Below are 21091 nucleotides of genomic sequence, written 5' to 3' on the forward strand. Positions count from 1 at the left end.
AAAAAAAAAAAAGTAGTTTGCTTTCTTACCTGATGGCCTTACGGAACACACATGATTAGGCAGCATTTATTGTGATCCAGACTACTTGCTGTGTTTCCTAAGCATGCCTTCAAACCTTAAAGAAGAAAGGAAAATAATGATAGCATGCAGAGAGCTGAGACTGGAAGATGAGGAGTGCAAGACCAGCTGGGCGGGCTAGGAGAGACTCAATCAAAAGGAATTGTTTTCTTCCCATACCCCATGTGTTAGTCACCATGTATTAGGATGTTATTTACACATTTCTACTCCTCCCAAAATTTTAAAATAACTTTTTCTTACAAAATTTTCATATCTACCTTGTTTTCATTTTACTTTCTTTGTTAATTTTGTTCTTGTCTACATAGCTAGAATTTTATTGTTAGGTGAATGGCTAACCATCAGAAATAAGTATTATTGTAATACTGCCTGTCACAAACTAGTTTTGAATGGAAAGCTCTTTGGGAACAATCAAGATAACATATTAAAGTGTCTTCTATAAACACACTTAGGTTAGCCCTGCTGGGACTAAAGAGGAAGTGCATTTGAGCATTGTATTCATTTCATTTAATCAATAGTGTTAAGACAAAACCACATGGAAGTGCTTTTAGATGTGTGAGGAGAGAAGGATGAATGTGGAGTGTAGTAGCCAAAGGCCTCCACTTTCTGAAACCCTGGGGGATTTGAACTGATCCTCTAAGGAATAGAAAGTGGATAGATAGGTGGAGGGAAAAGAATAGGCTTTTAGGAGAGAAACGTTAGAGATATTTAGGATATTTGTGATACCAGGAGGAAAAAAAAAAAAAAAAAAAAAAACGCTGTATGAGCCTGTGTGTGTGTGTGTGTGTGTGTGTGTGTGTGTGTGTTGCTTCTTGTTGTTGTGTTTTGAGACACAGTCTGTTGTAATCCAGGCTAATCTAAAACTCACTTTATGTCCTAGGATAGCCTAAGCTCAACAGCCATCCTCCTACCTCAGCCTTCTAAGTATTAGCATGGCGGGCGTGAGTTGTGGCTGTCATACTTTCTAGGGTTTTTTTGTTTGTTTAACTTCAAACTATGTGAAAGGAACTGGTTGATTTTTGCTTGTTTTTCCATGCAATGGCTTTTGTGCTTTCATTTAAGTATTAGAACTGGTTCGTGGGAGAGGGCTTGTTCACTTAGGTCTGGGAGTTACTGTTGTTGAATGGGTCCACTTGTGTGCAGAGGTATACTGACCATCTTATGCATAATCAGGTATCTTAAGATACCTGATTATACAGTTTCTTTCAGCATGCTTTCTCTGAGTGCCATATGAGTACCAGTCCCAGATCTGAGAGTGAGTGACATTCAAGGCAGGGAATATTCTTGAAGGGTCAACAAAAGAAGATATTAAAACAAATCAGAGCATGATAGAAAGATTTTATATTTGCATCAGAAATTCAAGACTCAGAGCATAAAAATCTAAATATCTTTCACATTCTTATATTTTAAATACAAAAATTATTTCTATAGCTATAGCCTTCCTCAGCCTTGCTTAACAGAATGTTAATACTATGAGATAGAAAATGGTTTGAACTGGACTTTATCTCTGGTGCCTGTTTCACAGGATATAAAGATGACATTTACATCCGGTTGCCTTTTGACAAGTTTTATATATCAGATGCAGAGGAAATTGATTGTGTAAAGAAAAATTATATAAATTCAATTCAGAGCCTTTTTCTGGTTTTCATAATAAAATGATTGCTCAAAGAATTCCATCTTGTGGCTGTTGAAAGCCCACTGCAGTTTATGGTATAACTGATAAAATCTGCATCCTTGGCCTTCTGACAACCTTTCCACCAGCAGATGGTGGGCGTAAAGATGCCATTCATCATTTATTTACAATGGGCTTTATTTATTCTAGTGTCAACAGCTGCCCGGGAGTGGGTTATTGAATTCGAATGTGAGGCTCTGGGTTATTTGCTTCCTTTCAAATTTGTCTTCAGGGCTTAGTTGCTAGGAGTCCACTCTCTGCTCTGATAACGATTCGTGTATTGTGAAGCCGTTCAGGGATTGCCAGAAAGGGTTAGGGGTCTTGTTTGGGAGTGGTTGGGAAGGGGGGCTGCTGCCTGTGCATCCTGGTGACTGGAGCAGTAGTGCTGTTATATGATTTTTTTCCTAAGACTAGTGACTGTTTTCTCCATTGTTTTTGACTGCCTTTCCTTTATGTTCAGTATGTAATATATTAACATGTAGTATGGAAATGTACAAAGGATATCACTTTAAAAGAAACTTTTCGACCTTTTGTTTCTTCACAGGCAGGGCAGGAGTCCTTTCGTTCTATCACACGGTCATATTACAGAGGTGCAGCGGGGGCTTTACTAGTGTATGATATTACAAGGTGAGTGAGTATATGTGAGCTTTTCAGCTCAGTACAAGGAGACTAGTTCTAAATACATGTGGATACTAACAATAACACTATTAAAAAAGCCTTTATGCTTTAACTACTCACCTTTAAAACTAGGTCTTGAATCAAATTTAAATGTATTTTCAAAATCTGCAGCTCAGTTCTTTTTTATTTAAATAAGCACCCTGGATTGACCAATTTGGTGCTATTATATAGTCATTGAAATTTTCTAACTGTGCTAACAGTTGTGTTTATTCTAACTGAAATGTAATCAGTGAGGACTAAACCCAAATACCATGCTTTAAATATGGTTCTCATAGTAGGAGTGGCTATGGCTAACATGTTTAATTTGGGGGGAAAGTAGGCTGCTTACTGGGTACTATGAAGAGAATTACTGAAAACTGTAATCACACACCACCATTTGTGCTTAGGAGAGACACGTTCAACCACTTGACAACCTGGTTAGAAGATGCCCGTCAGCATTCCAATTCCAACATGGTCATCATGCTTATTGGAAATAAAAGGTAAAAGAAGTAACTTAGAGCTTAACCTGCATTAATAGAAGTGAGCAATGTGGTTACTGGCTTAGGCTTAAAGTTTTATTTAAATCCTGAGTCTTTCTTTAGCTCTTACCGTTATTGGTGTTTTGTTCCTTGGTTTTTGTTGCCCTCTGGTTCTTAGGAGAGCGGTGGCTGTGTGTTGCCTGGTAGACAATTCCAGGATCTTTCTAGGTGTGACCATTGTAGGCTCCAGGTAGAATGTGTTTCTAGGTATTGGGAACTGACACTTAGGAATGGGGATGGGCTAGTGGAGCGCTGACGAGTCCACAGGAGGGAGGAAAACGGTGTTCTGCCAGGATTTGTTTAGTTCCTTGGGAATGGGAGCAGAGAGTGAGGGGATGGCCACATCAGGTGGACTGCTAAGGAGCAGGGGGATTGGATTTTAAGGAATCGAGGGGGAGGTGAAGATCTGCAGTTAGCCTATCTGCTTCTCATGCTGGAATGAACTTTGGGTTCCTAGGGAGTACCTTCTGGAGTTGGAGGCTGGCATAAAGCAACGAGGGAAGAGAGAGAAGTTTGAAGGAGACGTTCTGTGTGATCCTCTGGGAAAGGGGGCAGAGATTGAGGAGAGGCTGAAGCAGGTGGTCTGCTGCAGAGGTCTGGATATGACTCAGATTAGATGAAGAGGAGCTGAGGGAGAGAGCAAAACCTGCAGTAGCTTACCTGCTTCCCTAGCTGGCCTGGCCTGTGAGTGCCCAGGGAGCTGGGATAAATGAAGAGCAAGGGAAGGTCTGGGTGATGATAGAGGTGGTCTGCTGCAGAACTAAGGATGAGACTGGACGACTGGATTTGCAGGGAGGAAGGAAAGAGGAAGAAGGTCTGGGTTCAGCCTACCTGCTTTCCTGGCTGGAGTGGCCGCCAAGTAGTATTTTTAAGTGGTAAAAGTAGACTTCATTTGTTCTTCAGGGTTATAAAATATATACTGTGGGCAGAAAATATATTTAGAAAAGTAAAAGGATAATTAATAACAAGCATTCAAATTTTTATTTCATTAATTAGTGAAGAAACCAGTTTAGATATATGCCAGTCTAAAAGAGAATGCAGAAAACCACACACATTAATATAAGGAATGCCAAAGGAATTTACAGACAGATGAACACTAAAGGATGATCATGGGCTGATAATTGTAGTTCACACCTGCATTGCTACTAGTAGCAACTATTATGTTATGATCAATTTTCAGAAATAAACTTCTATCTCTACAATATTTGAAAAATTGTGAAATGTGGTAGCAGTAGTGAGAAATTATAACACTGAATAAATATATCAGGGGGAATCACATCTTTTTATCAAACTAAAAAGATGGGTAACTATGGAGGCCCAGCCTGCAGAATGCTGAAGCAGGTAGGATCACAGGCTTAGGCCACTTCAGGATACACAGTGAGACCCTGTTTTAAAAACAAATACCAGTATAAGCAAAGAGAAAGGAAAAGTGACATCAGGAGCTAGTGGTTTTAGTTTGAGAGACTGAGAACAGTGGGTCTGTGTGTGCCTGTGGCCTGAAGCTAACAATCCTGTTTCAACCTTCTCAGTGCTAAGATTACAGGTGTGCACCACCATGCCTGACAGTAGAAATAGAAACTGTTTTTTGAGAAAATAGGTAAAATGGATAGTGATCACATTATCAGAATCAGAACATGTGACAATACTACAGATCCTTCCGGTGCTAAAAGAAGACGAAAATGTTGTAAACAAACTGAATAGAGAACATATACCACATTGACAAGTCTTAAGACTGTTTCTCATGGGACTGGAGAGATGGCTCAGCGGTTAAGAGCCCTGACTGCTCTTCCAGAGGTCCTGAGTTCAGTTCCCAGCAACCACATGGTGACTCACAACCATCTGTGATGGGATCTGATGCCCTCTTCTGGTGTGGCTGAAGACAGCTACAGCGTGCTCATATAAATAAAAATAAATAAATCTGAAAAGAAAAGGAAAGAGAGGAGAGAGAGAGAGAGAGAGAGAGAGAGAGAGAGAGAGAGAGAAAGAGAAAGAAAGAAAAGATAACTTAAGAATTTTTTTTTAACAAGGACTGTGTCTCATGTATCTCTGGCTGGCTGGCTTTAAACTCACTCTGTAGCCAGGGGTGCCTCCTGTCTTCCTCTCTCACCCCCAAAATGCTGGGAATATAAGCATGAGCCACCACATCTAGCTTATGAAAACTAAGTACTTTTAAGATAGTTTTTCAATGTATCTTTTAGGGGGTTAGTCATAATCTGATTTCAAAATATATATTTTTATGTGAAAACTGTAGTCTAATCATAGCAACTTTGACAAAGAGGAACAAAATTGGAGGATCTACTGCTTTTACTAATATAGATTTTGAAATATTTGTTGTGTTGTTGAATGGGGAGGGCAGATTCTGTTGGTTGTTTTTGGTTTGTTTTCACAAAGTCTGTCTAGTTGGCCTAGAACTTACTCTGTAGACCACGTGCTGTTCTTGAGCTTGCAGTGAGCCTCTGCCTATTCCCCCATGCTGAGGCTATAGGTACATGCCTCCATGCCCAGCAAGGTTTATAAGGCTTCTGGAATTACATTGGTACTTTGGTCAGTTTCCTGTTATGAGAAAAATACCTATCTGAAATTCAAGTGAGAAAAGATTTCATTAAATTGCTCAGTGATGTCCCTTTGGGTCTATGGCAATGCAGGACACTGTGGCAGAAGCTCTTGACAAAAGAACTAGTCACTTTAAGATGACCAGGAAGCAAAACCAGGAATGTAAGTCAGCAATAAAGAGGAATGAACTACTGATGCGTGTTCAGAATAATTACAGTGAGTGCAAGACAAACAGACCAACTAGCCAACCATGCCGGTGCATTTACATAAATACTAATAGTAAAGGCTTTGAAGTTTTACACTAGAGCATGCTTAAAGAAACTCTTTCCTGCCCTAATCCTGTTCTTTATGGAAAAAACTGCAAGGAGACCACCCTGACTCATCACTTAGACTTCTGTTTGTCCCTGCCCATCTCCTGTTGGTTTTGCTTTAAGAAGAAACTGAGGATTAAACCAAGATAAATAATCTAGTCCATGTTTCTTTAACACTTTGGATTTTACAAAGTTTCCTATAACTTTGGGGAGTTGGGTGCCAGATATTTTTCTCTCACTTATAGAAACCCAGGCACTGTGGACAGTGGATGAGGGGATGGGATTGGTCATCCTCTTTTCAACTGCTATTTTTAGCCAGGTAACTTTCTGCTCTGGTAACACACTGTGTTTGAAGATGGGGTACCGTACCAAAGCTGCCTCCCCACTGCATAAGCATCTTGACATTCCGGGACTCAGCGTGAATCTTTTTCTGCTGGAATTCTAGTCACTTGAAAGTAGGCGATTTATTTCACACACTTTGACCTTCATAACACCCTGAAGAATGGAGCTCATTATGATGTATGAAACTGTTGAAAACACGCTCTGTGTAATGTTGAGTTCTGTGGTGCATTTTGCACTTACTGGCTCCTCTGTCTGTACACATATGTTGGTTACTAACACAACTCTCTCCTCTGTGCTCAGTGACTTAGAATCTAGGAGAGAAGTGAAAAAGGAAGAAGGTGAAGCTTTTGCACGAGAGCACGGACTTATCTTCATGGAAACTTCTGCCAAGACTGCGTCTAATGTAGAGGAGGTGAGTTAGTGAGGGCCTCATCCATTGGCCTATAGGTATGGTCTGTAGACCTTGGCATTGTTTTCTGGTCTTTACTTTGTAAACTTGAGTTTCTAGTAGTTGGTGAATATTAAAGTAAAACGGTTGCTATCTGACTTTTTACATTGTCTTCTGAAGTCCTGTGGCCTGCATGTGTCACTATATCTGTGTGCAGTATCACTTCATGAGAATCCTGCTGTCTTTAATGGGTGAAAATTATATTATCTCGTTTTTTTTGTTGATCTAATCATCCTGAACTATTAGTTTCCTGAATACGTTTTTATATTATATTATTTGGATATACTACACTAGATGATTAGAATTACTATGTTTTGTATTTTATCAAAAGAAGAAATGAGGCTAAGAAAGCATCATAAATATATTATGATGAAGTTTACTTGAAGTAATGCTGAATTTCTTCCTCATGAATGAGAACAGCTTATAAAAATGACTGAAAGGGGCCCTAGAAAACAGTGGCTGGAAAAACCTTATTGTTTTAAGTGTAACTGAGAGAAGGGCCCTGTGCATCAGCTTGCATAGCACTTTAGAAATAGTATTTCATTATTAAATATTAAGTTTTCTAATTAACCCTTGCTTAGATAGAGTATTACTGCTGTGAACAGACACCATGACCAAGGCAACTCATATTAAAGAACAACATTTAGTTGGGGCTGGCTTACAGGTTCAGAGGTTCAGTCCATTATCATCAGGGTGGGAGCATGGGGGAGGAGCTGAGAGTTCTGCATCTCGTTCCCAAGGCAAACGGGAGAAGACTGACATGGCCACAGCGACACACCTACTCCAGCAAGGCCACACCTCCTAATAGTGCCCCACTCCCTGGGACAAGCATATACAAACATCTCCATCCTTGTATGCCAAAACTAACTGTAGTAATTCTGTGACACTGGTTTATTCAATGAAGAAGTCTTCCTTGGTGAGATAGACTTATCTATACCTGATGAGGAACTCTGTGATGATTCTAAACCCATTGTGTACAGGCACTAACTAGTGCTTGTTTGTCAAAGTAATTACAGCTTGATAACATACATTTCTCTTCACACAGAACTCCAAGTGAGAAATCTTTCACACTTTTGCTTGTCTTCAACGAGAAATGTGTACATAACGTACGTACGTACATACATACATACATACATACATACATACGAATGACCATATCTGTTTCAGAGAGCTTCTCCTCTGTTGGAGGTATTGTACTTGAAATCATAAGGCCAGGCTTTGGTGAGGAAGGGTGTCAAGACATCTAAGGCATAGCTGATTAATGAAGAATCACACTGTGAGGTCAGATAACAAGGCTTCAATTCATGGAAAAACTTTAAACTTCTAATTCTGCCTCTGATGCCTTTGCATGCTTTTTTTCTTAACGAATACAGTGTTTATTTGTAAGCAGTAAATTGCTGTTGTCCTTTTAGTTGAGTATTTGAAGGAAATGCTGTGTTCCTGGAATAGATGAGCAGGACTGTATAAATTATATTTATGATTTATAGACTAATTGTTTAAATTTCATCTGAGGAGGAATTTGCCAAATACAAAAATAGCATTTTAAGCTGGGTGTGGTGGCGCACGCCTTTAATCCCAGCACTCGGGAGGCAGAGGCAGGCGGATTTCTGAGTTCGAGGCCAGCCTGGTCTACAAAGTGAGTTCCAGGACAGCCAGGGCTATACAGAGAAACCCTGTCTTTAAAAAAAAATTAGCATTTTACTTAACAATGAAAACTAATTTGCCTCCCAAAAGGTAAATATATTATGATGAAGTATTTTAAGACAGATGGCTATTACAGTAATGTAAAAACATGTGGAATCGAGGACGTAGGGATTAACACCTGTAATCCTAACACTCAAGAGGCGGACTCAAGTAGAATTGCCATGAGTTTAATACTAACTTGGTAGCTAACTTCTGCTACTGAGAAGATAGACTAGATTAACTTTCCCTGCTGCCATGTACAAGAAAAAGCCCAAAGTATCGGGGAGAGGGCCCCTAGATACAGCAGCCCCTGGAGAGCTCTTGGGATGCTATTCTGGGCTGGGGTATGATAAAGTGCTTATCTGACTTATATGAGTCCCTGTCCATATATCCAGTACCACTAAGAAAGAAAGAGCGAGGGCTAGACAGAAGGTCTTGGTGAGATTCTGGCCAGTCTGGCTACACAGTGTGAGTCCCTACTTCAAAAAGACAGACAGACAAGCAGGGGCTGGAGAGATGGCTCGGTGTTTAAAAGCACTGGCTGCTCTTTCAGAGGTCCTGAGTTCAGTTCCCAGCACTCACATGGCAGCCCACAACCATCTGTAACTATAGTCCCATGGGATCTGATACCTCTTCTGGTGTGCAGATGTACATGCAGACAAAACACCCATATACATAAAATACATAAATAAATAGATGGGGGAGGGCAAAAATTCACTGTACCCAGACAATACAGAAAACAGGGGGCCACATCCAGTACTATACTAATATTTCCCAGTATTACTTACCAGTAAAGAACTGGTAACACCACGTCCCAGTTACAGTATCAGCAGAGGAAGCCATAGAACAGAGGCCGAAATGCAATCCAGAGTCTCATAACTTAGTCCTCAAAATTCCTTGCCTCGGGTTGAAGATTCCCAGCATACCCACAGCAGGAAGATCCACTCTGAGTGAGTAAGAGAGGCTGGGTATGTTGGCCTACACTGGAATCCTGTACTCTTTAGATAAATAAACCTGAAGCATGACTACCAAACCTTGTCAAAAGAATTCTTAGAACGTAAAACTATAATAATTGAAATTAGTAAGTCTGATACAGGTGTGACTGAGAAAAGAAATAGCAATTGGCCTGATGATACAATAGAAGCTGGAGCTGGGGAGATGGCTCAGGGCTTACAAGCCCTGGCTGTGTGCTTGTTCCTCCAGAACACCTGTATGTATTTAGTTCCCAGCACCTGCATGGCAGACGCCTAACCTTTTAACTACAGTTCCAGGGAGTGTGCTGCCCTCTTCTGGCCTTTGTAGACAATGTATGCACATGTACATGCATATACGTAGGTAAAGTATCTATACATAACCTAAAAGTAAATTAAATCCTTTTTTTAACATTTAAGACAATAGAAACTACTCAGTTTAAACTACAGTGATAGACTAGAGATGTGGCTTAGTGATATAGCATTCTCCTAGTATGCATTTAACCCTAGATTTGATCCCTGGCATCCCCAAAAAATAAATTTTAAAGCAGATTCTGAAGTCCAGGGAAAAAAATAACCTGGGAGGAAGAATGAATAGTACCAAATAGAATTGTGGGACCATAACCAAGGCCGTTATGTATCATTAATCCTAGAAGAAGGGAAAAATTTGCTTCTTAAATACTTAAAACAAATAAACAAAAAATGGCTGATTATAAGGATCAGGGGCAAGTTATATACAGATTCTAACCAAGCCAACCCAAGCAGAATAATACCAGATAAATCCATAACAAAGAAAGCTCTGTATGGTCAAATTTCTGCAAGTGAAAGAAAAAGAAAACGTAAGGCAATACCCCAGTTTGGTTGAAATGTGGGACAGCAATTCAGGTCCAGGTGACAGCTCTCTCATCAAAAATCATAAGACAGGCTGGAGGTGGCCCTGTGGTTCAGAGCATTTGCGGTCTTGCAGAGGACTGAGGTTCAGTTTCCAGCATTTATGTAGCAGCTCACAGACATCTGTAACTCCAGTTCCAGGGGACTCCTACGCCCTTATCTGGCCTCCACGAGTATTGCACATATGTGGTGCACATACATATATACAGGCAAAACATTCACATAAGAATATTTTCACAAGAAACCATGGGAATCAGAAGAAAATGACACATTTTTCAAGAGCTGAAAGTAAACAATTATTAACCTAGAATCCTGTACCTACAACAAATGTCTTTCAGGAATGAAGGAAAAATCAAGGCATTGTCAGATAAAGAAATTTGTCAACTGCAAATCTACCATAGAAGAATGTCTATAGGAAATGAAATGATTAAAAAATGGGAAAAAAAAACCTTAATGAAAGTAAAGATGAGTAGAGCGCACTGTTGAGTGTTATAAAGTATGTCTGATGGTTGAAGTGACCTTGCTCAAAGTAGTTATCAGTGGAGGCAGGGGACCAAAGAGAACAAAATGTCTAAACTTTACTGAGTTTGGTAAAACAAGTGCACTAGTAGATGGTGGTTACTTACGACTGTAGCGTGCAGTACCTGTGCTGCACTTGAAAGATGTTAGCGAGATGCACAAGCACTAATACATAAATCATAAGCCTAAAAATATTTACAAGAAGCAGTAACACTGGACATGGTGGTTCATTCCTATAACCCCAGCTACTAGGGAGGCTGAGTGAGGCAGGAGGATCACAAACAATCTGGGTAACAAAATTCTAGCAAGTAAAATTTCAATATGCATACATATATTCATATAAGTGTAAGATATATACATCATGACCAAATGAGTCTCTCCAAAGTAACCAGTGCTTGCTCAGCACCCAGAATTGGACCACTATAACCTGGTCATTGCAGTTGACGCATGCACAATGGGAAGCATTTGAGAAAGGCTTTCCTCACCCCACTCGTGCTCTTTACTTTTTCATTTTAATCTCAGAAAATAAAATTGAAGAGAACTTCCTCACCATGTTAGAGAGAGAGAGAGAGAGAGAGGACACACACCACAACTAAAGTTAATGCTAAGCTGAATGCCCTGTCCCTCAGTTCAGGAACAAGGAAAAAGTGTCTATGTCTGGTCATAATTGCACTATTGAATATGTTAATGGATGGTCTAGCTAGTGTGCACACTAATATCTCTAATACAAGAAGGAGGGAGGGAGGGAAAGGAAGAGAGAGAGAGAGAGAGAGAGAGAGAAAAGAAAAGAAAAGATGTACAGCTCAGGACAGAAAAACCAAAACTGTTTTTGTGAATGGCATGATTACATTAGTAGGAAAATCTCCAGAAATTTACAAGGTCAAAGTCTAGAATCATTAAGGGTACTTCAGCAAGGTTGGTAGACACTTGATAAACACAAAAAATAACTATATTTCTGTCAAGTACTAACAGTGGGAAAATGTACACATTTCAGTGTCATCTATAATCACAAAAATTAAATGCTTAGCTGTAAATTTAAAAATCTGTATAGCGGGCTAGAGATACAGCTCAGTGGGTCAAGAGCTTGACTTGCAAACAAAAGGACATGAGTTAGAATTACTACATCTGCAGAAAAAGCCAGACTCATCACACATGCCTGCAAACCAATGTTGGGAGTTGGGGAAGGCAAAACCTGTCAAATCCCAGGAGCTACCCACTCTAGTAAAATCAGTGAGTACTAGGTTCACTGAGAGATAACTGTCTCAAAAAAGTAAGGTAGAGCTGGGCATGGTGACAGACACCTTTAGTCCCAGTACTTGGGAGGCAGAGGCAGGAAGATGTCAGTTTCAGCACAGCCAGGGCTACACAGAGACTTTGTCTCAAGAAACCTTTAAAACTGAGGTGGAAAGGAACTAAGGGTGACAACCAAGGTTGACCTCTAGTTGTTGGAGTAGGCGTGGCCTCATCACTGGGAGGGTGGGCTTTGAGATTTCAGAAGCCTACACTAGGCCCAGTGGAGCTCTTCCTTGAGTTCAAGGCCAGCCTGATCTACAGAGTGAGTTCCAGGACAGCCAGGGCTACACAGAGAAAAACCCTGTCTCAGAAAAAAAAAAAAAAAATGGCAGAGACTTGCCTCTCTTCACAGCAATAGAACACTGACTAAAACAACGACACTTACTTTACAGGTTGACATAAAGGTTTAAAAGTATTTCTGTCAAAGCAAATTCCATTTTTAGTAGATGTAGAAAATAATAATATAAAATACATACAGAGATGCAAAAGGACTACAGTAACCAAAACAACCTGGAAGGAAAAACAGGGTGCGTCTCACTACTTTGTTTCAGGTGTCACATAGCTGTGACCACTAAGACCGGAGCTCATGAAGGCCAGATATGAGTATGGAGAGAGCAGAGTAATAAGTAGCTTAGAAACCTTTTCACAGAAACAGCTGACTTCACAAAGGCACAGGGTGCATCAGTGACGAGACCACCTAATAACAAAGAGTGCTACTGCAGTGGAAGATAAACCCCAGGAATCTCACATGTTATACAAGAAAATAAACTCAGAAGTGGTTTGTGAAAGCAAGTATAAAACTTCCAGCTGTTTTATATCTCAGCAGATAAAAAGCAGGACACTAGGGCGAAGGCATACTTACCTCCAAAGGAATAACTCTTAAAAGGAAAAATTAGTAAATTGACCTTTCAGAACTTGTGCTCTGTAAAGCATTCTTATGTAGATTTTAAAAATGACAGTTCTATATACCAAGATAAAACACTCTTTAAGCCCAGATCCAATAAAAGACTAAATCTAGACTTTAAAACCAAAAAATCAGTTGTGTGGTGGTAGTGTCCGCCTTAATCCTAGCCCTCAGGAGGCAGAGGCAGACGACCCCTCCTCGAGACTGGTCTGCATTTTAAATTCCACGCCTGCCAGTGCTCCATAGCAAGACACTGTCTCAAACAAATGAGGCCTTAAGGAGGTAATACTACATCCCTATCAAAGTAGCCCACATGAACAGGAATGACTGTACCACATGCTGGTGGGGAGCACTCACACATGGATGGTAGGACTGAGTAACACAGCCACTCTAGAAAACACCTCAGCAGTCTACACTAAAATGGAGCTACCAGACAGCGTAGCAATTACACCCATGGGCACTTAAGAGAAAGGATTGTCTGCACAGTAACCTATAGACCGATATTCATAACAGCTTCATTCATAATACTCCCAAGCTAGAAATAACCTAGCAAGCACCTTTTGGGTCTAAGGAAAGTTCCTTACTAAAATATAAAATGGGAAAAACTGTTGTTATATGAAAATACTGGATGAAGGTCCAGGTAACTAAACTCACTTAGCTCAGACACTAAGTAAGCCTTGTCCACTGTGTGATTTCTTCTGCCCTCTTCCCTTCAGTCCACAGAACAGATGAATCACTGCCAGGACCCAGGAGGGTGTTGCATGGGAGGAAGTGTTAAGACTATAAAAAGACAACACTTAAGAGTCTATCTTAGTCACTGTTCTATTGCTGTGAAGAGATACTGTGACCAAGGCAACCCATTAAAAAAAAAATCATTTGATTGGAGGTTTGCTTACAGTTTCAGAGACTTAGTCTATTATCATGGCAGGGAGCATGGCAGGCATGCACATGGCAGTCCTGGTGCTGGAGAAGTACCTGAGAGTTCTACTTCCTGAGAGGTCTGCAGGAAGAGAACCTGGTATGGGCTTTTGAAACCTCAACCCCCCAGTGGCACACTTCCTCCAAGAAGGGCACACCTCTTAATCCTTCGAATCCTACCAAAGAGTTCCACTCCCTGGTGACTAAGCATTCAAATATAGGAGCCTAAGGGGCCATTACTATACAACTGACACAACATGCTACAATAATAACCTTGATTCTGTTTTACTATATTTTATTTTTTGGCATTTTGTTTGTAAACAGTGTACTATAATTTTCTAGGAAGTCACCATTGGGAAAACTAAGGAAAAGCCACTAGGTGGTTGTATTACTTCATACAATTTTATACCAGTTGACAATTATTTCAATAAAAAGGTTGATCAAAAAAATTAAACAAAATAACTTTGTGACTGGAGAAGTCACTTACTAGTTAAGAGCATTGGCACTTCCTGAGGCCTTGGGTTCAGTTCCCAACACCCATGGTGATTCACAGTCTTCTGTCAATCCAGTTATGGGGAACTGATGCTATCTTCTGGCCTCAGTGAGCAGCCACACATGTGCTACACATACGTACATCCAGGCAAAACACTTAAACCAATGAAATAGAAATAAATCTTTTTTTAGAATATTAATAACAACTTCATTTAAATTTGGTCCTTTAAAGTTTTATTAGGAGACTAAAAATTAAATTATACTTTATAAATTCTTGAATACTAAATTTATTTTCACATTACTAGGTTAATAAAATTATGTTAAGTGTGACACTTGGAGTTTTCACGTATCCGTTCTGCAAAAAGAGTACCTTTTTCTGTAGTTCAGTCCCTCTTAAATGTGTTTACCATGTACCAAACAAGATGGAGTTAATATTCAAGCCTGTATTAGATAGATAGATAGATAGATAGATAGATAGATAGAGAATGTCTCCAAAGTAATTGAAGATGTTAGATTAATATTCATTAAAACAAATAGACAACTAGTATGTGTGGAATAAGAGACCTGATTTGAAGGTAAGACATCCAACTATTTATTCATGGTCTATATGGCATACTTTTTTTTTTTTTTTTTTTTTTTAGATTTTTAAAATTTTATGTGTGGTCTTTTGCCCATATATATGCCTGTTGCTGGAGTTACAGATGGTTTGAGCTGCCTTGTGGGTGCTGGGAACTAAATCTAGGTCCTCTACAAGAACACGTACTTTTAACTGCTGAGCCATCTCTCCAGCCCCCAACCCCCATATGTGCAATATTTTTAAGCAGAATTAATTGTATCATTAAGTAAAAGCCATTTGAAAGCCAAACACATTTATCCATTAGCTCATTTTGGAAGATTGACACTGCAGTTGTCTAAGCAGTCTCATGTATGGCAGGAAGAGCAAAATCATTCAAGGTCAGGGTATATCTCATGGTTAAACATTGTCCTACCTATTGGAGACCCTGTGCTTAACGTCCCGGCTATATAAACAGCCAAATGAGCAAATGTCTCACATATGAATCATCTCTTAACATGTATGGTGCATTTAAAGATAATTATGATAAAAGATAAGTGATTCATAAATGTCCCTATTTTCTGATTAATGAACCATCTGATTATGAGTTCTTTTTAGAAAATTAAGTCTATATGATTATGCACTGGCTCAGTCCCAGTGGAATCTTGTTGGTCTTTAGAAATGAGCCTGTTGTTTCCTTTTATACAAAGATGTGCTTTTTGTAATACAAGTAGAAACCAAGAGATGTAGGTTATATTTCCCTTGAAGGAATTAGAATATTTAAAACATAACACCACTATTGTTTCAGCATTAACTGGAAATAAGCTTATATAATCTATACATTTACTGTTTACTATTAGCCAGCTGAATGATTTCGTTCATAAAAGGTGTATTTAGGGACAAAAGAGGACTAGAGGGAACTGCAGAGGACCATTGTCTGGTCCATAGTGTCATTAGTCCTGGTTGACAACTACTGAGTTAGAATAATAGAACACAAACTTCAAGAGCTGAATTAGCAGCAACTCTTCTTAGTGAACAGGCTGTGTGCGTCAGTACTGTAATTTTGATATTAAGAATGCTTTATTCCATTTACTACCTGAAAGAAGTAAAAACTACATCTCTTCCGTTTAGTGGGCTGCCTCTGACATGGGTGCTACAGTGAGGGACCTCAGTATTCTAACATGATGGTGATCCATTGTTGCAGGAAAGATTAAAATGGACCGCCAGGCTTCCTGCACTACTGACAGCTACTCTCTGCCTGGGTCCCGCTGCCTCTGCCTCTAGACTAGCCTCAACAGCGACCAGACCAACCCGTGGTTGTCTTCCCAGCTCCGGTTCCCTTGTCTCTGGGGCTGCTAGTTCCTTCTCAGCCATAAACCCCAGTGGTCGCACATTCCAGTAACCCATTAAAACAAAACTCTTGAAGCTTATAATTAACCAGTCAGACCTATAGATCAATAAATTCTCATTCACAAGATGCCCACACAATAATTTCTGTGCCAACTGATGATATAAGCTGCCCACCTAGATTAGACAAGTTACCCCCTTATTTTATCCATATATAATAACATATCTACCTGTGGCAATTCAAAGCCACACTGGTTTTGAATCATCCTGTCTGTCCATCTCCATCTTGCTCCGTTCTCCACCTGAGTCGCTCTCTGTCTTTGCAACCTTAGCTTTGCCTCCCTTTTCCCCTGTCCAATCACAAGCCTCCTGCTGCACTAATATTTTAATGTAATTGGACAGGGAAAATCCTGCCACAAGCCATGACTCCAAGTTGACTGTCCCCGCCCTACTGTACTCATCCTCTCGGTGCAGGAACCGCCAACACCATTCTTTAGCAACTCTCTACTCTCATGCATTTTCTTTAGTAATAACCGAGATACGCCAACTGCTTTGCTCTTACCAGAATTGAGGCCATCTTTCTTGAACTACGATCTTAAATTTAAAACAGTACCAAAACAATATAAATACTTGAAGTTAATTTATAAAGAAGATGAAAACAAAGTGGGGCCCACTGACTAAATTAGGTATTACTTATGAAAATAAGAGTTTCTCAGACATATCTATAGATGTAGAAAAAAAAAAGAGGTAGAAGAATCACATATTTAACATTAACACACACAAAATTTGTACATACAAATATTACACAAGCATGGAAAGCCTTTTCCACAATAAACATGTTTTTGTTAGCAATCTGCTAGTTTTATGTATTTATTTCCAAATGATACATCATAATTTTTACATAGCAGATTATTATGAGAGTGCATTGCTTTTACTAAGTACATTCTATACAGGTTGTGGTGGTAACTCTGAACACTGAAAGAATACACTCATGAAGTGTGGTAGAAGCACCCTCAGACTTCATTTCCCTAACCTAAGGGCCAGTGTCCTGGTTGGTTTTCTGTCAACTTGGCACAAGTTAAAGTTATCTGAGGAGGAGAACTCAGTATAGAAAATCTCTCTATCAAATTGCACATAGGCAAATTTTCTTGACTAATGATTGTTGCAGGTGGGCCTTAGGCCCATCGGGGGCTATGCTACCCTTGGGCTTGCGGGCTTGAGTTGTAGAGGAAAGCAGGCTGAGCCATCTGTGGGACAAAGCCAGTAAGCAGCACTCCTCTGCGGTCTGTGCTCCAGATCCTCCTTCCAAGTTCCTACCCCAGCTTCCTCACAGTGATGGACTGCTTAATACCTGAGCCTAAGAAATAAACCCTTTTCTTTCCCAAGGTGCTTTTGCTCATGGCATTCATCACAGCAGAAGAAACCCAAAACAACCAGTTTTGACTAGAATATTCTTGTTCTGTTTCCCCTAATGAGTCACCTTTGATGCTTTTGGTAACTGTCACATAAGATCCAAGTACTCTGCATGCTTACAGTAATATTGCAGTCGGATTCAGAATGTGTTTTCTCAAGTGCTTTCATGTGGAATATTCATTGTTCACAGAGGACATAGAACAAGGCATTGCAGGTTCCTGTCATTCCCCTTTATACTGCCACAGAGTTGAGAATGCCTGTAATAATTGTTTTGCTTGGGATTCCAAGGGCAAGCAAGTATAGGAGGAATTAGATGAGCGTCCTCTCAAGAACCAGAAATGATAGTAGTGTATTCATGTCTGAGAACCCAGACAGTAGAAAAATCTCCTGAAAAAGCTGCTATTGTGACTCATACCTGTGATATCAGCTCTCAGGAGGCTGAGGGCAGGAGGCTTGCTGTGTTTGAGGCTAGCCTAAGCACAGAGTAAAACCTTGTCTCAGAGAAAATTGCTCTTTTATTTAACTTCTAATTTTCTAAGCATCCTTGCCCCCAGGTATTTTGGGGAAATTATTCATCCGTTAGCACAGCCCAGTACCTCAAGGTTTTTTTTTCTCTCTCTCTCTCTCTGACATGACATGTGGCAGAAGGCACAAATAGTGTTTCTCCTGATCTCAATATCTCACATGCTTTCCTTAAAATGGATTGTCTTAGATGAGTGCGTCTCCAGTGATGTCATGTACATTGCTCAAGCCTCCTGCAATGCAGGCTGCACCTCACTTACCACACAGGAAAGGCTCACAGGGCACTCCCCACCCTTGTAAAGCACATGGTTTCAAACCATCTCATGATCTTCATCCCTTCCTTTTTTTATTTACTCCTGGCTAGGGCATGTAATTATATAATCAACATTTTGCTGCCTTCAAAATACAAACCTGTCCCTCCGGTTCTGGATGTGTTCTCTTCCTGTTTCCTACCAGAGGTTCCCTAGTCCTTTTTCTCACTGAGTTTCTCATCTAAATTCTTTCCCCATTGGAATGTTCATCCTACCTTTATGATCTCCATAGCTAACAAATGGGTTTCCATTCCTACCGTAGTAAACAGTCTCTTGCATACCTTTCACTACTCTTATAAATCGCTTCTTTAGCTTGGTTATTACCACCTCTTTATGGCTCTCCAAAATTCTCAAGACTTGAGTGGAGGTGCCCCTTAAATCCAAGTTCTACACCCCCAGAGAGCTCTTTGTGAATGTTCTTCAGACCCATAGACTTAACCCATCCCCACTGAGCTAGAGTCCTTTGCTGCGGTAGTCCAGCCTCCAATATGTGCCTGCTTATCCCTTCAGTCACTCATCCCATTAATCTGTAATGCCTTCCTGTTGCTTTATTGACTCTGTTTGCTTCCTAATAAGACTTCCTGTCTTCATTTTTCAGTCTTCCACTGTTGTCTGAGAGCATCCGAAAGGTGGAAAATGATTGTTATTCTTCTGTTTCTTTAAAACTGTGTAGTGGTCCCCCACAGTCTGAGCGTCAGGTTCTGTCATTTGACAGCCAAGGCCCGTAGGTTGCCAGCAACTCACAATGTACACTCTGTATTAAAGTGGGAATCTGTGAAGTGCATCCCCTCCTCCACAGAAGTGTCCTCTGCATTGGAAATGCCCTTCAGGGACATGGTTAGGTCAAGCCTTCTTCAGGGTGCCCTCTCTGATACTGTGTCTCCCTACACTATCAGCCAGTGCACAGAAAGTCAGCGTTTGCTTTTAGGTTTTCTATTGGTTTTGTGCCACATGTATTTTATTAACTTCTTTCCCCATACTTAAAACCACTTTTCTGTTCTTGGTCTTTTTCTGACCTCATGACCTATATCCATATATCCATCCATACATATATAAGTACATAAATATTTAAATTTATATATGACAAAATCCACAAAATTTGACTTTCTGAATCTAGAAATTTATATCCTACAAATGTCATGATTTTATTTTTCTTAACAGCTGAATAAAATTCTGTGTGTGTGTGTGTGTGTGTGTGTGTGTGTGTGTGTGTGTGGGAGAGAGAGAGAGAGAGAGAGAGAGAATTATTATTTTGTTGATAGGGTGGTCCATTCACTGACTATTGTAACTAGTGCACCAATAAACATGGGTTTCTCTGATAGAACTTGAGCATTCTTTGCAGGCCAGGTGATGGCTGGATGATTAAGAGCACTGTTAACCCCCTTTGGGACAGGGTTTCTCTATGTAGCCCTAGCTGTCCTAGAACTCACTTTGTAAACCAGGCTAGCCTGGAACTCAGAAATCTACCGGCCTCTGCCTGCTGAGTGCTGGTATTTAAAGGCATATGCCACCACCACCCAATTTTATTCTTAGAACTATTTGATAGTTCTTTTTCTCCCTATATTCATTTTGCCTAGAAGATTACAAATGTGTGTGAAACCAAGGGGAAATAAACTCTAAGGCACAAAAGTCCTTAGAGTTCTGGGAAGGGATGCTCTCTCTAGCTTACTTTGGTTTTCATGACATAGATCAGGTCAAATTACAGCAGATGCTAGTAATGTGAAGAAAAGGACATCCGCCCACACTTTTGGTTGGACTATAGGAGACTATAGCCATTGTAGAACAAACAGTATCGGGAGGGGGCTTCAAAAACCTTAGAACTCCCGTAGTATCTGGCAATTGACCCTACTTCTGATCTATATCCAAAGGCAGTTAACATGTCAAAGAGCTGCCTGAACTCCCTTGCTCATTTCCACTGTTCATTTCATGAAGCTTATCACATATGCTGGCTTTAAAACCAGCTCAAACAAGAAAGGAAAAGGAGGTTAGCCCACACTACACTCACTGTATTACATACAAGCATGCCCAGACATGATATAGTGTGTGTGCAATTTTTATGGTTTTATGTATTCATTTAAATTAATTTAAAAGTTTTAAATTGCAAATACTTTTAAAATACAGTGTAATAGAAAAAATTTTATGTGACAAAAAATACATTAATTACTTAAAAAAAACCTCAACCTATTGAGAAGTCAGGATTAAAATGTTTTGACTTAGCAGCTAAGGCACCAGAGAGCTAAGCAAGTAGCTGAAAACACAGTGGGGGAGTCCTAAGACAGATGGTGCTAACTTGCCAAGCCACCAAAAGACAGGCCAGGCCAATTTCTATGACCATGGGGGGAGAGCACATGGTGTGAGAAGATAGTACTAACTGGGAAGAGGGCTACTTCAAGGGCCCTTGCTTACATTATAAGACGCCGTGCTTCTTAGTAATTGTTTAGGTAGTGAAAAAGTACTTCAGGCAGCTGGAACGTGACTGTAAACTACAGGCTTTCTTGTCCTCTGTACTCTGGTCTGTGTTGAAGTCTAGAAGAGGACTTTACAAAGGGAATTGGAGCATATTGCCAGACTTGGATCGTCTGTCCCTGGAGGAAAGCTTACGGTCATAACCGCTACTCAGCTTCCTTACCTCTGGGAACGTTAAAGGTGCTCCAATTTCTTTTCTTTTTTTTTTTTT

At 40.0% G+C, this 21091-nt stretch overlaps 1 protein-coding gene across 1 annotated transcript in view; it reads left to right on the forward strand.

The window, feature by feature from the left end:
* Rab2a (RAB2A, member RAS oncogene family) overlaps nucleotides 1–21091 on the forward strand; it is a 73451-nt gene that overhangs the window by 41592 nt on the left and 10768 nt on the right. Inside the window, exons 4-6 of the mRNA XM_021160387.2 lie at nucleotides 2292–2374; nucleotides 2812–2904; nucleotides 6450–6561. Coding sequence (XP_021016046.1) covers nucleotides 2292–2374; nucleotides 2812–2904; nucleotides 6450–6561 — 288 coding nt within the window. The remainder of the gene's footprint in view (nucleotides 1–2291; nucleotides 2375–2811; nucleotides 2905–6449; nucleotides 6562–21091) is intronic.

This window comes from Mus caroli, chromosome 4, assembly GCF_900094665.2.
Source record: "Mus caroli chromosome 4, CAROLI_EIJ_v1.1, whole genome shotgun sequence".
NCBI lineage: Eukaryota > Metazoa > Chordata > Mammalia > Rodentia > Muridae > Mus > Mus caroli.